This window comes from Salvelinus namaycush, chromosome 2 (genome assembly GCF_016432855.1).
Source record: "Salvelinus namaycush isolate Seneca chromosome 2, SaNama_1.0, whole genome shotgun sequence".
Lineage (NCBI taxonomy): Eukaryota > Metazoa > Chordata > Actinopteri > Salmoniformes > Salmonidae > Salvelinus > Salvelinus namaycush.
Genome location: NC_052308.1, coordinates 7,012,663 through 7,026,627, shown reverse-complemented (window position 1 = coordinate 7,026,627; position 13,965 = coordinate 7,012,663). Strand labels below are relative to the sequence as shown.

The following is a 13,965-nucleotide window of genomic DNA, read 5'->3' as shown; positions in this document are numbered from 1 at the left end:
GATATTTTTGATCGCCACTCCAACTCATTAGCGACAATGGTCGGCAGCTAGTGTCCCAAGAAATGTCCACGTTCCTACAGCTGAATGGCGTACAACACATTAAGACGTCAAGAGAGGAGAGTCAAGTCAAACTGTCACACCCTGATCTGTTTCACCTGTTCTTGTGCTTGTCTCCACCCCCCTCCAGGTGTCACCCATCTCCCCCATTATCCCCAGTGTACTTAGACCTATGTTCTCTGTTTGTCTGTTGCCAGTTCGTTTTGTTTCGTCAAGCCTAGCAGTGTTTTTTCACGTGCTCCTGTCCATTCTGCCTGCCTTGACCCTGACCCTGCCTGTCGTTCTGTACCTTGTTATAACACCCTGGATTACTGACCTCTGCCTGCCCTGACGTCGGAGCCTGCCTGTCGTTCTGTACCTTGTTATAACACCCTGGATTACTGACCTCTGCCTGCCCTGACCCTGCCTGTCGTTCTGTACCTTTCGGACTCTGCTCCGGACTACTGACCTCTGCCTGCCCATACATACTGTAGTTGTATACGCAAAGCTTCAGGGGTAATATTTGTTGAGATGAGCACGTTTGATATAAATGGTGGAACTAATTCCTATCTCCTGTCTCCTCATTATTGAATTGTTATACACTATATATACAAAAGTATGTGGACACCACTTAAAATTTGTGGATTCTGGCTATTTCAGCCACACCCATTTCTGACAGATAAAATCGAGCACACAGCACACAGCCATGCAATCTCCATAGACAAACATTGGCAATAGAATGGCCTTACTGAAGAGCTCAGTGACTTTTAACGTGGTGCCATCATTGGATGCCACCTTTCCAACAAGTCAGTTCGTCAAATTTCTGCCCAGCTGCCACGGGAGTGTAATGAAATGGGTTTTCATGGACGAGCAGCCGCACGCAAGCCTAAGATCACCATAAGCGGCACCTCCCGAGTGGTGCAGCGGTCTAAGGCACTGCACCACAGTGCTAGCTGTGCCACTAGAGATCCTAGTTTGAGTCCAGGCTCTGTCACAGCCGGCCGTGACCGGGAGACCCATGGCGCGGCGCACAATTGGCCCAGCGTCGTCTGGGTTAGGGGACAGTTTGGCTGGCAGGGAGGTTCTTGTCCCATCGCGCTCTAGTGACTCCTGTGGAATGCACGCTGACACGATCGCAAGGTGTACAGTGTTTCCTCCAACACATTGTCAAGAAGCTGTGCGGCTTGGCTGGGTTGTGTTTCGGGGGACGCACTGCTCTCAACTTTCGCCTCTCCCGATCCGTATGGGAGTTGCATCGATGGGACAAGACAGTAACTACCAATTGGACAAAAAAATAATAATAAGCAATACCAAGCGTCAGCTGGAGTGGTGTGAAGCTCGCCGCCATTGGACTCTGGAGCAGTGGAAACGCGTTCACTGGAGTGATGAATCACGCTTCACCATCTGGCAGTCCGACGGACAAATCTGGGTTTGGAGGATGCGAGGAGAATGCTACCTGGCCCAATGCATAGTGCCAACTGTGAAGTTCGGTGGAGGAATAATGGTCTGGGGATGTTTTCATGGTTTGGTGAAGGGAAATTTTAATGCTACAGCATGTCATTCTAGATGATTCTGTGCTTCCAACTTTGTGACAACAGTTTGGGGAAGGCCCTTTCCTGTTTCAGCATGACAATGCCCCCATGCACAAAGCAAGGTCCATACAGAAATGGTTTGTCGAGATCGGTGTGGAAGAACTTGACAGGCCTGCACAGAGCCCTGACCTCAACTCCATCGAACACCTTTGGGATGAATTGGAACGCCGACTGCAGGCCTGATCGGCCAACATCAGTGCCCAATCCCACTAATGCTCTTGTGGCTGAATGGAAGCAAGTCCCCGCTGCAATGTTCCAAAATCTAGTGGAAAGTCTTCCCAGAAGAGTGGAGGCTATTATAGCAGCAAAGGGGGGACGAACTCCATATTAATGCCCATTATTTTGGAATGAGATGTTCGACAAGCAGGTGTCCACATACTTTTATTCATGTAGTGTAGATGGGTTAACGTCACGAAAACAATGCACACACTTCAATGGGGCAGAAGTCCATGGGTTGTTATGATTCTGGATGGCTACCAAGTAGCTACCAACAATGACAAGATACTGCCATGTAAGGAATGGCAAGTGACTGGTTTCATCTAGTTAAATCTTGTTCTTGATACTATATCTTGTTTTGAGGTGTTTTGGTTGATTTCTAATGAATGCTAATATGTCAAAAATGCTATAACCAACAACTGTAACAATGTATTTGATAGACAACAAGTGCTCATTGTGTAAATGTATTTATGTTTTCAATCAATTTTGGAGATGAAATATAGATGACAAACTGTCAACAATCTAAGCCAACCCGTCTGTCTTGCCCCATAGTTGCGCATGCGTCGGTTTTGTTGCTATACAACCAACCCCTCTATAAAGACAGATGTGGTTATGAAACCCATGAGACATACCGTAACAATACGCAACATCGAAGAGTATGGGGAACTAATGACAATGTCCCTTATTATGTATTATTTATTAACATAGTGTGTCATTATATTTCGCCCCTTGTAGCCTTCCAGCATAAAAATAAGGAGCATTTCTCAATCACACCAAATGGTCTTATACACTACCATGACCTTGACAATATGAATTGCAAGAGCATCCAGTAAATAAACCATATGCTAGGCCATGATTGAATTTAAGATTTTCTCCATCTCTCTAGATGGCCGGCACCAAGCGGCACCAACACCCACCCCCCTCTTTTGTCCATTCGGATTGGTGAGCACAGAGGTCCACCGGCGCATGTGACTTCACAGAAAGTAGTATGCAGAGAGAGCGGAGCAGAGAATTCACTCGCTGCTAATAACCAGATAGCCTATTGTATTGGAGCTGAGCGCACCGTCAATGACTTCGGGACAGTTCGGTTCATTTGATTATTTTCCTATTTTGTAAACCATTCTGCCAAACGAACGTTTTGGCAAAGAAGACTGGATTTTACGCGAAAGCTTGCATGTGAAAAGAAGCTGAAAATCACAATTTAATGAGAGGAGAATGGGTAATATTTAAGCTGATTAATAGTTGGGGCAATGCGTTACCGTTATTATTTTCATTCCCTGACAGCTTTAACCGTTGATGACACCAGTCTCAGATATTTTATTTTTCAACTTTCTATTCTGACTAATGATGACGACTAGTGGTGATGCGAGCTGAATTGGGAAACTGTGGACAAGGACCTCCGGCGCCGGTTTGACTCAATTACACTTTCACTGGAAAGATTGTTTCTCCTAATATTTAGGGAGTGGTTCACCAAGGTAACCGACTTTCAATGACACCACAGGACGCATGATGTGTCCAAAACAAAGTCCATATTATGCTCAGTAACGCAGTCTCCAAAAGGACTGCACAACCTTAGTGCAATGATATCTAGGGCAATATCCTCCTAGGACGGATCGAATAAGACAGAACGCCATGCGTAAACAAGAGTTCCAGCGGCTCCCCGAATTCCATAAAGGAATACTGGAACTTCTCCATCCTGTCTTTCTAAAGTACTAACAGAACCAGACAACCGGGCCGCCAGGCTACCGACAGGATGCCGTCTGGTCTGCCGCCTGCCCAAGCCCTCTACATCGGGATGGAGGTGATTATCGCCGTGTCCTCTGTGATCGGGAACGTGATGGTGGTCTGGGCGGTACGGATCAACCGTTCTCTGCGGGACACCACCTTCTGTTTCATAGTGTCTCTGGCTTTGGCGGACATTGCGGTGGGGGCTTTGGTCATCCCGTTGGCCATAACCATCAGCATCGGGCTCAAAACGCACTTCTACAGCTGCCTGCTGGTCGCATGCACCGTGCTGGTGCTCACGCAGAGTTCCATCCTCGCCCTGCTGGCCATCGCTATCGACCGTTACCTGAGAGTCAAAATACCCATGAGGTAAAAAATGAGAGAAAGAAAAGGGATAGCCTTTATATTGTGCCTTTCTTTTCCAAGGTCACTGGGTTTAACATCTGTCTCGTTTGTTTGTTGGCAATGGCATCTGAGATATTTTGTTATTTTGCTATTTTGTTGCCTGATTTCCTGAAAAGGTTATTCAGCCTATTTTTTATAGCTGAAACAATACCGCCTATTGACAGTTTTGCCAGACAGGCACAGTCAGCTCTCACAAAGAGATACTAACACGGAGATACTTCACCCACAGACAGACCATACAGACATTGTTATGCTCAATACATAGCCAGTCTCAGTTGAGGTCAAGTTCATGTTCATCATAGTCAAGGTGAGATGTGTGTAGCATACCTGCTCTATTTGCCTTTGAGGGCATTTCATAGCTGTTGAGTTCCACACCAGTTTTGAGGTATGCTCTCCTAATGAGAGTTAAAACCTTACCATGTGTTGACCAGCAAGGCCCCTCGCACACACCGGCCTGGTCTCATAGACTAGGCGCAACATAGTAAACGTAAATACAGGACACTCAAATTAGTATTATACTGTATGTTAAGTTTGGTATGGTTACATAATACAAAAGGTTACTTATAGGTGGTTGGTTGGGGTGAATGGGGAAGCATATAACGTGAACGTCTAGCAACCTGAAGGTTACGTGTTCAAATCTCATCACGGGAAACTTTAGCATTTTTGCTAATTAGCAACTTTGCAACTACTTACTACTTTTTAGCTATTTTGCATGTTAGCTAACCGTTCCCCTAACCTTAACACTTTATCCTAACTCCTAATCCTAACCTTAACCCTAACCTTAACCCCTAGCCTAGCGTTAGCCACCTAGCTAACGTTAGCCACAATAAATTGGAATTTGTAACATATCATAGTTTTTAAAATTTGTAACATATAATATTAATTCGTAACACATCATAAGAAATGGATAATCTACAAATAAATACATACAGTTAATTCGGAAAGTTTTCAGACCCCTTCCCTTTTTCCACATTTTGTTACGTTACAGCCTTATTCTTAAATGGATTACATAAATGTTTTTCTCATCAATCTACACACAATACCCCATAATGACATTAAAATACACCATAATGACATCACAATAACCCATAATGACATCACAATACCCCTTAATGACAAAGCGAAAACAGTATTTAGACCCTTTGCTATCAGACTCGAAATTGTGCTCAGGTGCATCCTGTTTTCAGGGATCATCCTTGAGATGTTTGTATACAACTTGATTGGAGTCCACCTGTGGTAAATTCAATTGATTAGACATGATTTGGAAAGGCACACACCTGTCTATATAAGGTCCCACAGTTGACAGTGCATGTCAGAGCAAAAATCCAAGCCATGAGGTCGAAGGAATTGTCAAGAAGAGCTCCGAGACAGGATTGTGTCGAGGCACAGATCTGGGGTAGGGTACCAAAAAATGTCTGCAGCATTTAAGGTCCCCAAGAACACAGTGGCCTACATCATTCTAAAATGGAAGAAGTTAGGAGCCTCCAAGTTTCTTTCTAGAGCTCGCCACCCAGCCAAACTGACCAATCAGGGGAGAAGGGCCTTGGTCAGGGAGCTGACCAAGAACCCGATGGTCACTCTGACAGAGCTCCAGAGTTTGTGTGTGGAGATGGAAGAACCTTTCAGAAGGACAACCATCTCTGCAGCACTCCACCAATTAGGCCTTTATGGTAGAGTGGCACATGACAGCCTGCTTCGAGTTTTCCAAAAAGCACCTAAAGACTCTCAGACCACGAGAAACAAGATTATCTAGTCTGATGAAATCAAGATTGAACTCTTTGGCCTGAATGCCACATCGGGAGAAAACGTGGCACCATCCCTTTGGTGAAGCATGGTGGTGGCAGCATCATGCTGTGAAGATGTTTTTCAGTGGCAGGGACTGGGAGACTAGTCAGCATTGAGGGAAAGATGAATAGAGCAAAGTACAGAGAGATCCTTGATGAAAACCTACTCCAGAGTGCTCAGACTGGGGCGAAGGTTCACCTTCCAACAGGACAACAACCCTAAGCACACAACCAAGACAATGCAGGAGTGGCTTCGGGACAAGTCTCTGAATGTCCTTGAGTGGCCCAGCCAGAGCCTGGCCTTGAACCCGATTTAACAACACTGGAGAGACCTGAAAATAGCTGTGCAGCGACGCTCCCCATCCAACCTGACAGAGCTTGAGCGGATCTACAGAGAAGAATGGGAGAAACTCCCCAAATACAGGTGTGCCAAGCTTGTAGCGTCATACCCAAGAATACTCGAGGCTGTAATCGCTGCCAAAGGTGCTTCAACAAAGTACTGAGTAAAGGGTCTGAATACTTATGTAAATGTATTATTTCAGGTTTTTGTCTTTAATAAATTTGCATGTCATGTCATTATGGGGTATTGGGATGTCATTATGGGGTATTGTGATGTCATTATGGGGTATTGTGTGTAGATTGATGAGGGGAAAAAAACAATTGAATCAATGTTAGAATAAGGCTGCAACGTAACAAAATGTGGAAAAAGTCAAGGGGTCTGAATACAATCCTAATGCACTGTACCAAACATATCATACTGATTGGAGTGTCCCGGATGCACATGTACTATTGTTACTTCTACCCGAGTCCAGGTTGCTCACACATGTTCAATAGCCTACATGTGTAGAAGTAACAGTCAGACAAAATAAGAAATTCATTAAATTATCACGACACGTTCCATTTTCAATTATCTCTTAGGCTACATGTAGGTGTTAGCAAGTCGGAATGTTCAGAACTCAATAGCCAAATCATCTCAGCTCAACTCAGTAGCTTAGTTTGATAAGGTTTAAGGAGGTTTGATTTAATATTGAGGAAGATTCAACAGAGGAGAAATTGGGGAAAAGTTATTTTCTTAGTTGGTTTTCCAGGTTCGGGGGGAGAATAAATGGAATGCCTTGCTCACTTGAACGAGCGATAAATCACACGTTGCAATCAACATAAGATTGTTTTGACAAGCTACATTTTTACAGAGCACTGAGCATTCATCTCAAACAGTAGCAGGGTTGCTGACCAAATAACCAGTAGTAAAGAAAATTAACAGAAAATATAAATTTACACATCTTGTAGGGTAGGTTAATCAATGTGTTTGGAGAAATATGAGAGGTTTAGAGATATGATAGAGATATGATAGATATGATAGAGATATGATAGAGATATGATAGAGATATGATAAAGATATGATAGATATATGATAAAGATATGATAGAGATATGATAGAGATATGATAGCGATATGATAGATATATGATAGAGATATGATAGAGATATGATATATATAGGATAGAGATATGACAGATATATGATAGATATATGATAGAGATATGATAGATATATGATAAAGATATGATAGAGATATGATAGATATATGATAGAGATATGATAGAGATATGATAGAGACATGATAGAGATATGATAGAGATATGATAGATATATGATAGACATGATAGAGATATGATAGAGATATGATAGATATATGATCGAGATATGATAGATATATGATAGATATATAATATATATGATAGATATATGATAGAGATATGATAGAGATATAATAGATATGATAGAGATATGATAGATATGATAGAGATATGATAGATATATGATAGAGATATGATAGATATATGATAGAGATATGATAGAGATATGATATAGAAAAAACATACTACACACACAATGGCATTCTTGTTCACTCCAGAATACTTGACGAACTGTCTCGTGCCAGAAACATTGGTATAAGTTACCCATTCATCCCCACTGGGCAAAAAATGGTTCAATCAACGTTGTTTGCACGTCATTTTGACCCAAAAAACTATGTGAATGTTGAATCAATGTGGGAAAATGATTGGATTTGAAAAAAGTAATCAACGTAAGGGCATTTCATATAAACTTTTAACCTAAATCCAATGACATGGTGACATTTGTTGTTGATTTCACGTTGAATTCACGTTAGTTGACAACTCAACCAAATGTAAATCAAAACTAGACGTTGAACTGACGTTTGTGCTGAGTGGGATGCATTATAGATCAGACAAGTACATCAGTATATTGGTATATAGTCAGTATAGATTCTCTTTTGTAAAAGCACCAATAACTAGGCTAAATTTGAGATCCTTACAACAACAACAAAAAACATGATTTGCAAAGCTTGGCTGTAAAAGGAAGCTACAGTTAATTTGCATAATTGATCAATGTGATTATTGTGATTGGTTGGCTGATCTGAATATGTAATGTCTCAGGCTGCCACCCTGCCCGGGACTCTGAATTTAACATAGGAAGCATCCCAAATGGCATCCTATTCCTTATGGGTCCTGGTCAAAAGTAGACAAACTATAATGGGGAATAGGGTGCCATTTGGGCTAACCCTCATTTATTAGAGGAGTTGATAGTGAAAGGGTCCATTTAGTCAACAAAGGTTGCCAGAAACATTTCCCTGCATATGAATGCACAGGGAAACATTAAACGTACAGATCAATGAAAGGAATTATTGAAGAGCTATTCCAGAAGCAACGTCTACTGGATCATTTATACGCACTTAAGGAAGATAGTCTAAGCACTCATTGACCGACTGCTTCTTAGGAGATTGATGGTCTGTGAATGTGTGTGTGTGTGTGTCCTCAGTGACATTATGAGACTGGTGTGTGCGTGCGTGTGTGTGAATACGCACATACTGTATGTGTGTGCGCTTGCGTATGTGTCTATGTTTGCTCCTGTGTGTGTGACATTGAGTGGCAGCGAGTGTTTTATATCCTGGCAGCCCTGTGGCAGATTACTCAGTGGGTTCTCCTTCCAGCTTCCTGTGAGAGACCATTTATCCTCAGAAGTGTATGCATCACACCACCCACTGTGTGTGTGTGTGTGTGTGTGTGTGTGTGTGTGTGTGTGAGTGAGTGAGTGAGTGAGTGAGTGAGTGAGTGAGTGAGTAAGTGAGTGAAAAAGCGAGAGGGAGGGAGAGTACGTGAGAGAGAGAGAGAGAGAGTATGTGTGAGAGAGAGGGAGAATGTGAGAGAGAGAAGAGAGAGTGTGTGTGTGTGTGAGAGAGAGAGCGAGAGAGAGCGGGAGAGAGAATGTGAGAGAGAGAGGAGAGAGAGAATGTGTGAGAGAGAAAGAGAGAGGAGAGTGTGTGTGAGAGAGAGAGAGAGAGAGAGAGAGAGAGAGACAGTCAGACAGAGAGAGAGAGAGAATGTGTGAGAGAGCAAGAGACAGACAGAGAGAGAGAAAGAGACCGGAAGGGGAGAGAATGTGTAGAGTGAGTAGGGTTGGCAAAGAGACAGCAAAGGAGTGTGTGTTTCCGTGAGTGTGTGTTAAAGATGTGTGGGTATATGTAGGTTTCTCTTGAGATTATTTACTTGTTGTCTAAGGGTGTGTGTTGTACTGTCACACCTCAGAGAAGCAACTCCTTCAGCAAACTCACACTAACCAAAGATATATATGTCTAACAGCAATGCTTCCTCTGCTCTGGTGTGTGAGCAGAGCACATCAGTTCATTCCTCTTGTATAGTGACTCAGCGATGACCTTCAAAAGAAGGAAAGAATCCCAGATTTGTATTATAAACTTGGATGTAATTCAGAAGTTTGACAGAGTTGTAGACAGTCTAGTGCGGTACCCGACGTACTGTACCATAGATTGCAGAACACGGTGGACACAAGCCAATCGCAGTGATTCTTTTCTCGGAACATTAGTCAGTCAGCCAAGACTTGGAGCTTGTTGGATATACTCTCATATCCAGCAGCGGTGCGCGGATCAAAAAGCACAAGTCCAAGTCCCTATCTCCATCCATGGCTAATTTAGGAAATTGTCCATTTTAGCTAGCTAGCCACCGGAGGACAACACAAGGAGATGCAACAATTTAAGTTGTTTCTGTCAATAACGTATGATCTTAATGCAAGTTGATAGGAGTGACGCCAAAATCCAAGCAGTCTTCCCTTTACACTTTTTTTGCTGCGCCTGGACCATTCACAGATGAGCACACTCAGTTTAGCTCAATGCTGATTGGCAAATTTGTATATTTTTTTTATCAAGGGAGGCCAAATGGTACTTGGCTTGCCTTGCATTCAATGGTATGGGCGGCAACAATGTCTTACTCGTTTGGACCAGACAGCATCAGATAGATGGTCTACACGTAGAGAGACAGAGGGACACGGTTTCGCTCGCTCGGATGCTTTCTCCTGTTAGATACATTCAGCCTCTTGCGAATTGAAGGAAAATTATGAAACACAGAGAGACGAAGCATACATTATTTTATTTATTGGTAAATTTTTTAGGGAAGCCTGTCTTCCCTTGGCATCCATGAATACATGCCACTGGTCATATCTGTTAAAGTGTGGGTTCATTAAATGAAAAAACACAATGTTTTGACAAGTTGCAGACGTTGGCATGCTCTGAAAACAGTTTGTAGTGCATTACACAAACGTGTTCTCGAAGTCAAACAACAAAGCTCTTGAAAGCATGTAAATGGGAACTAAAATATAATGTAAATGGAAACAAAAAATTATGTAATGGGAACAAAAATAATGTAAATGGGAACAAAAAATGATGTAATGGGAACTAAAATATCATGTAAATGGGAACTAAAAGAGGTACAGCTCAGTATACACTAACACCTCACCCGTTTTTTGTCTCCTGTCTCCATAGCTACAAGCGTGTGGTGACTCCGCGGCGCGCGGGCATGGCGGTGGTGGTGTGTTGGATGGTTGCCATCGTGGTCGGCTTGACGCCCATGCTGGGCTGGAACAATCTGCAGCGTCTCCGTGACAACGGATCCCTGGTGACCACTGACCTCTTAGTGACGTGTCAGTTTGAGAACGTCATCAGCATGGACTACATGGTTTACTTCAACTTCTTCGGCTGGGTGCTGCCGCCCCTCGTCCTCATGCTGCTCATCTATGCTGAGATCTTTTACATGATACACCGGCAGCTCAACAAGAAGGTGACTGTCTACAATCTACAATAACTAGCCTTGTTAAAGCTGACTCTCAGGAAGTTAAAACAATGGTGACGGCAACGTTCAGTCTGGTTTAACCAGGCTATAGAATCAGATGATCCACTGGCAGCTTGACAAGGAGCATAGCCTGGTCACAGATCTGTTTGTTCGGTCTTGCCAACTCCTAGGGTCATTGTCACATGGCATTAACTATAGGAGTTGAAAAGACAGCACAAACAGACCTGGGACCAGGCTACATGAAGGTCACTTGTCTAGACTCTAGACTAGAGTCAGATGAATAGGACAGAATGAACTGAGTGTGTTTGATAAGCATAGCAGGGAGGTAGAGGGAGGTGAAGGGACTTGGAAGGAGGTAGGAGGGAGGTGAAGGGAGTTGGAGGGAGGTAGAGGGAGTTGAAGGGAGTTGGAGGGAGGTAGAGGGAGGTGAAGGGAGTTGGAGGGCGGTGAAAGGAGTTGGAGGGAGGAGGAGTGAGTTAGAGGGAGTTGATGGAGGGAGGAAGGCGGAGGCAGGTAGAGGGAGGTGGAGGGAAGCGGAGGAGTTTACATTTGATGTATAAATCGGCAGTCCTGTGGCATGCACCAGAAAGGTAACAGGAACAATTTATCCCCCTCAGGGCTGACAGCTTAGACAGACATTATTGAGCAGAGGTGCTGATTGTCAGCTGAAATTACAGGTTTTTAAATCAAGTGGCAACTCACTCCACCCAGGACACACTGCTGTGCAAATGAAACACACTTAGAATACAATACAATGGAATATAATAACTTAGTTTTTACCAGAAAGAACATTGGTTAACTTGTAAGAAAGCATTACAGAAATGTATAATGCTCTAAGGTTTTCCAGAAGACCAACCTCTGAATCTGAAGTCTAAATCGTCTTCCTCTTCTCCCTCCTATCCCAGGTGACGGCGAGCCACACAGACCCACGCCGTTACTATGGGAAGGAACTTAAACTAGCCAAGTCCCTGGCCCTGGTCCTCTTCCTGTTTGCCATCAGCTGGCTTCCTCTACACATCCTCAACTGTATCACGCTGTTCTGCCCGGACTGTAAAAAGCCCATATTCCTTATCTACATCGCCATCCTGCTCACGCACGGCAACTCTGCCGTCAACCCCATCGTCTACGCATTCCGCATCAAGAAATTCCGGAATGCGTTCCGTAAGATCTGGGAGCAGTATGTGCTGTGTAGGGACCCGGTGGGCAAGCTGCCCCAGAGAGGGAGTCAGAGGGGCCAGAGTGGAGTGGAGAGGAGGCTGAGGGCGAACGATGACGACGATGACGTCTGATCTGGTGTTGAAGATGTCGGGATGTGAAGACACTGGATTATTAGTTCAGACGGATTTACATGAGAACGGTTTCTATGTTGATTTGCCTGCTGGTTAGAGAAAGATGTGGAGGTGGTGGGAGGGACCCTAACCTCAGTTTGACCCCACACAGTGAGGGTGTTCTTGCAAGGAATGTTACAGACTGAGTGTTGAAATGTTACCTCACACAAGGTGGACTGGATTGGCTGAACTAACTATCCACCGGTGACTAGGTTCTGACATAATTGGTTATCTGATCTCTCTTCATTATTGAATGCAGCAGAATGTCGTCACTCCTATATGACATTATCTGACCTGACTTAAGACAATGCAACTGAACAGAACAATGGAGTTGTCAGGTCACCATGGTGATTAGGATTCCGAATTAAAAGGAATGGCGGAACTACTAACAATGACTAACCATCTCCTATTGGCTTAGGGAACAATCATGTCATATGGGCCAAAGGGCTTCCAGAAGGTACTAATAGGAACTTTTTGAACTCAATCACTAAGCGTTTGTTAGTAGCACATAATGAACACTGCGCTACTTTTAAACATGACCCACATAGTCTCTGGTCAAAAGTAGTGCACTATATAGGGTGCCATTTAAGATGCACCCTATGACTACAGTATCGGTGTCAGATGGTTGGAGGGCAGGGCTGCTCCATCTGTGAACTTTGAACTGAACTAAAAACACATGGCCTTTCTGTATGGACAACCTCACATGATCGCAAAGCTAAATGTCTCTCTCATTCCGCCGATACTGAAATGTCATATTCCATAGCCTTATGCACCACAGGGCACTGAGGGTCAGAAGCAGAGCCATATAGGCCTACTTTATATAAATATATGGCTCTGGACAGAAAGACAAAGAGAGGGTTGTTTTGAAATTAAGAGTTAATTTCCAAAAATGCGATATCCACCAATTTTCCACATTTGTGTTTTTTCATCTGAAACGGTTGCTTATGGGTACCTTCATGTGTGTGTGTGTGTGTGTGTGTGTAACGTCAGATTTTTAATTTATAGATTTTAGATGTGAATTAAAAAATTTTTTTTTTTGCAAAACACTATATATCCATTGTTTAGCTGGAATGGAATGTTTGTATCCTGTATATTTGACTGTGACATGTGGTTGTCTCATCTAATTAGCTTAATATGAATGCACTAACTGTAAGTCACTCTGGAGCATCTGCAAAATAATTAAAATATCTCATGTAAATGTTTTACATACAGATCTCATATTACTGTGTGAATTATAAAAATGATGTATAATTTGTATAGTTCTTTATTAAAAATGTAGTTATTAGTTACATTAGACTGTGTAAAACCTATCAGTACTACTTATTTCTCTGAGAGTGAGGCGGATATATAGCATTTTGCAAAAAAAGTGTATATTTTTGTCTCTGAAATTATACCATCAAGTGATAAAATTGTAACAAATTACATGTCTGTCATTGAACAACCCCAAGCCGTGATTAGTGAAAAAAAAGATCTCTCTTTCATAAGTTCTTTAAACAATAAAAGACAATTTACCAACATTTCTGAAAACAGATATATAGTGTTTTGGAAATAAACTCTTCTCTCTCTAACCTAGCCTGCACTCACTTTTCTATTTCGCTTCAGATATTATAATACGTGGCGTTAAATAGAATGGTAAATGCAGCAATCAGGCTGGTTCAACCAGGCTAGGTTATGAAGGTGAATTGGGACAAAACTCAACTGTTTTGACCAGGTAAAATGTC

General features: G+C 42.8%; 1 protein-coding gene across 1 annotated transcript; it reads left to right on the top strand.

The window, feature by feature from the left end:
* Positions 1-2,970: 2,970 nt before the first annotated feature.
* LOC120024188 (adenosine receptor A1-like) lies at positions 2,971-13,738 on the top strand. Its single transcript, XM_038968375.1, has 3 exons — positions 2,971-3,938; positions 10,610-10,904; positions 11,822-13,738. Exons 1-3 carry the CDS (start codon positions 3,598-3,600, stop codon positions 12,203-12,205), a joined length of 1,020 nt encoding a protein of 339 aa, XP_038824303.1. The 5' UTR covers positions 2,971-3,597; the 3' UTR covers positions 12,206-13,738.
* Positions 13,739-13,965: the final 227 nt, after the last annotated feature.

What these genes read in the sequence shown, in the direction of transcription:
- LOC120024188 (XM_038968375.1), top strand. Translation starts at nt 3,598, where the DNA reads ATGCCGTCTGGTCTGCCGCCTGCCCAAGCCCTCTACATCGGGATGGAG. An exon ending in AGAGTCAAAATACCCATGAG is followed by an intron (nt 3,939 to 10,609) that starts GTAAAAAATGAG and finishes CTGTCTCCATAG; the next exon opens with CTACAAGCGTGTGGTGACTC. An exon ending in ACCGGCAGCTCAACAAGAAG is followed by an intron (nt 10,905 to 11,821) that starts GTGACTGTCTAC and finishes CTCCTATCCCAG; the next exon opens with GTGACGGCGAGCCACACAGA.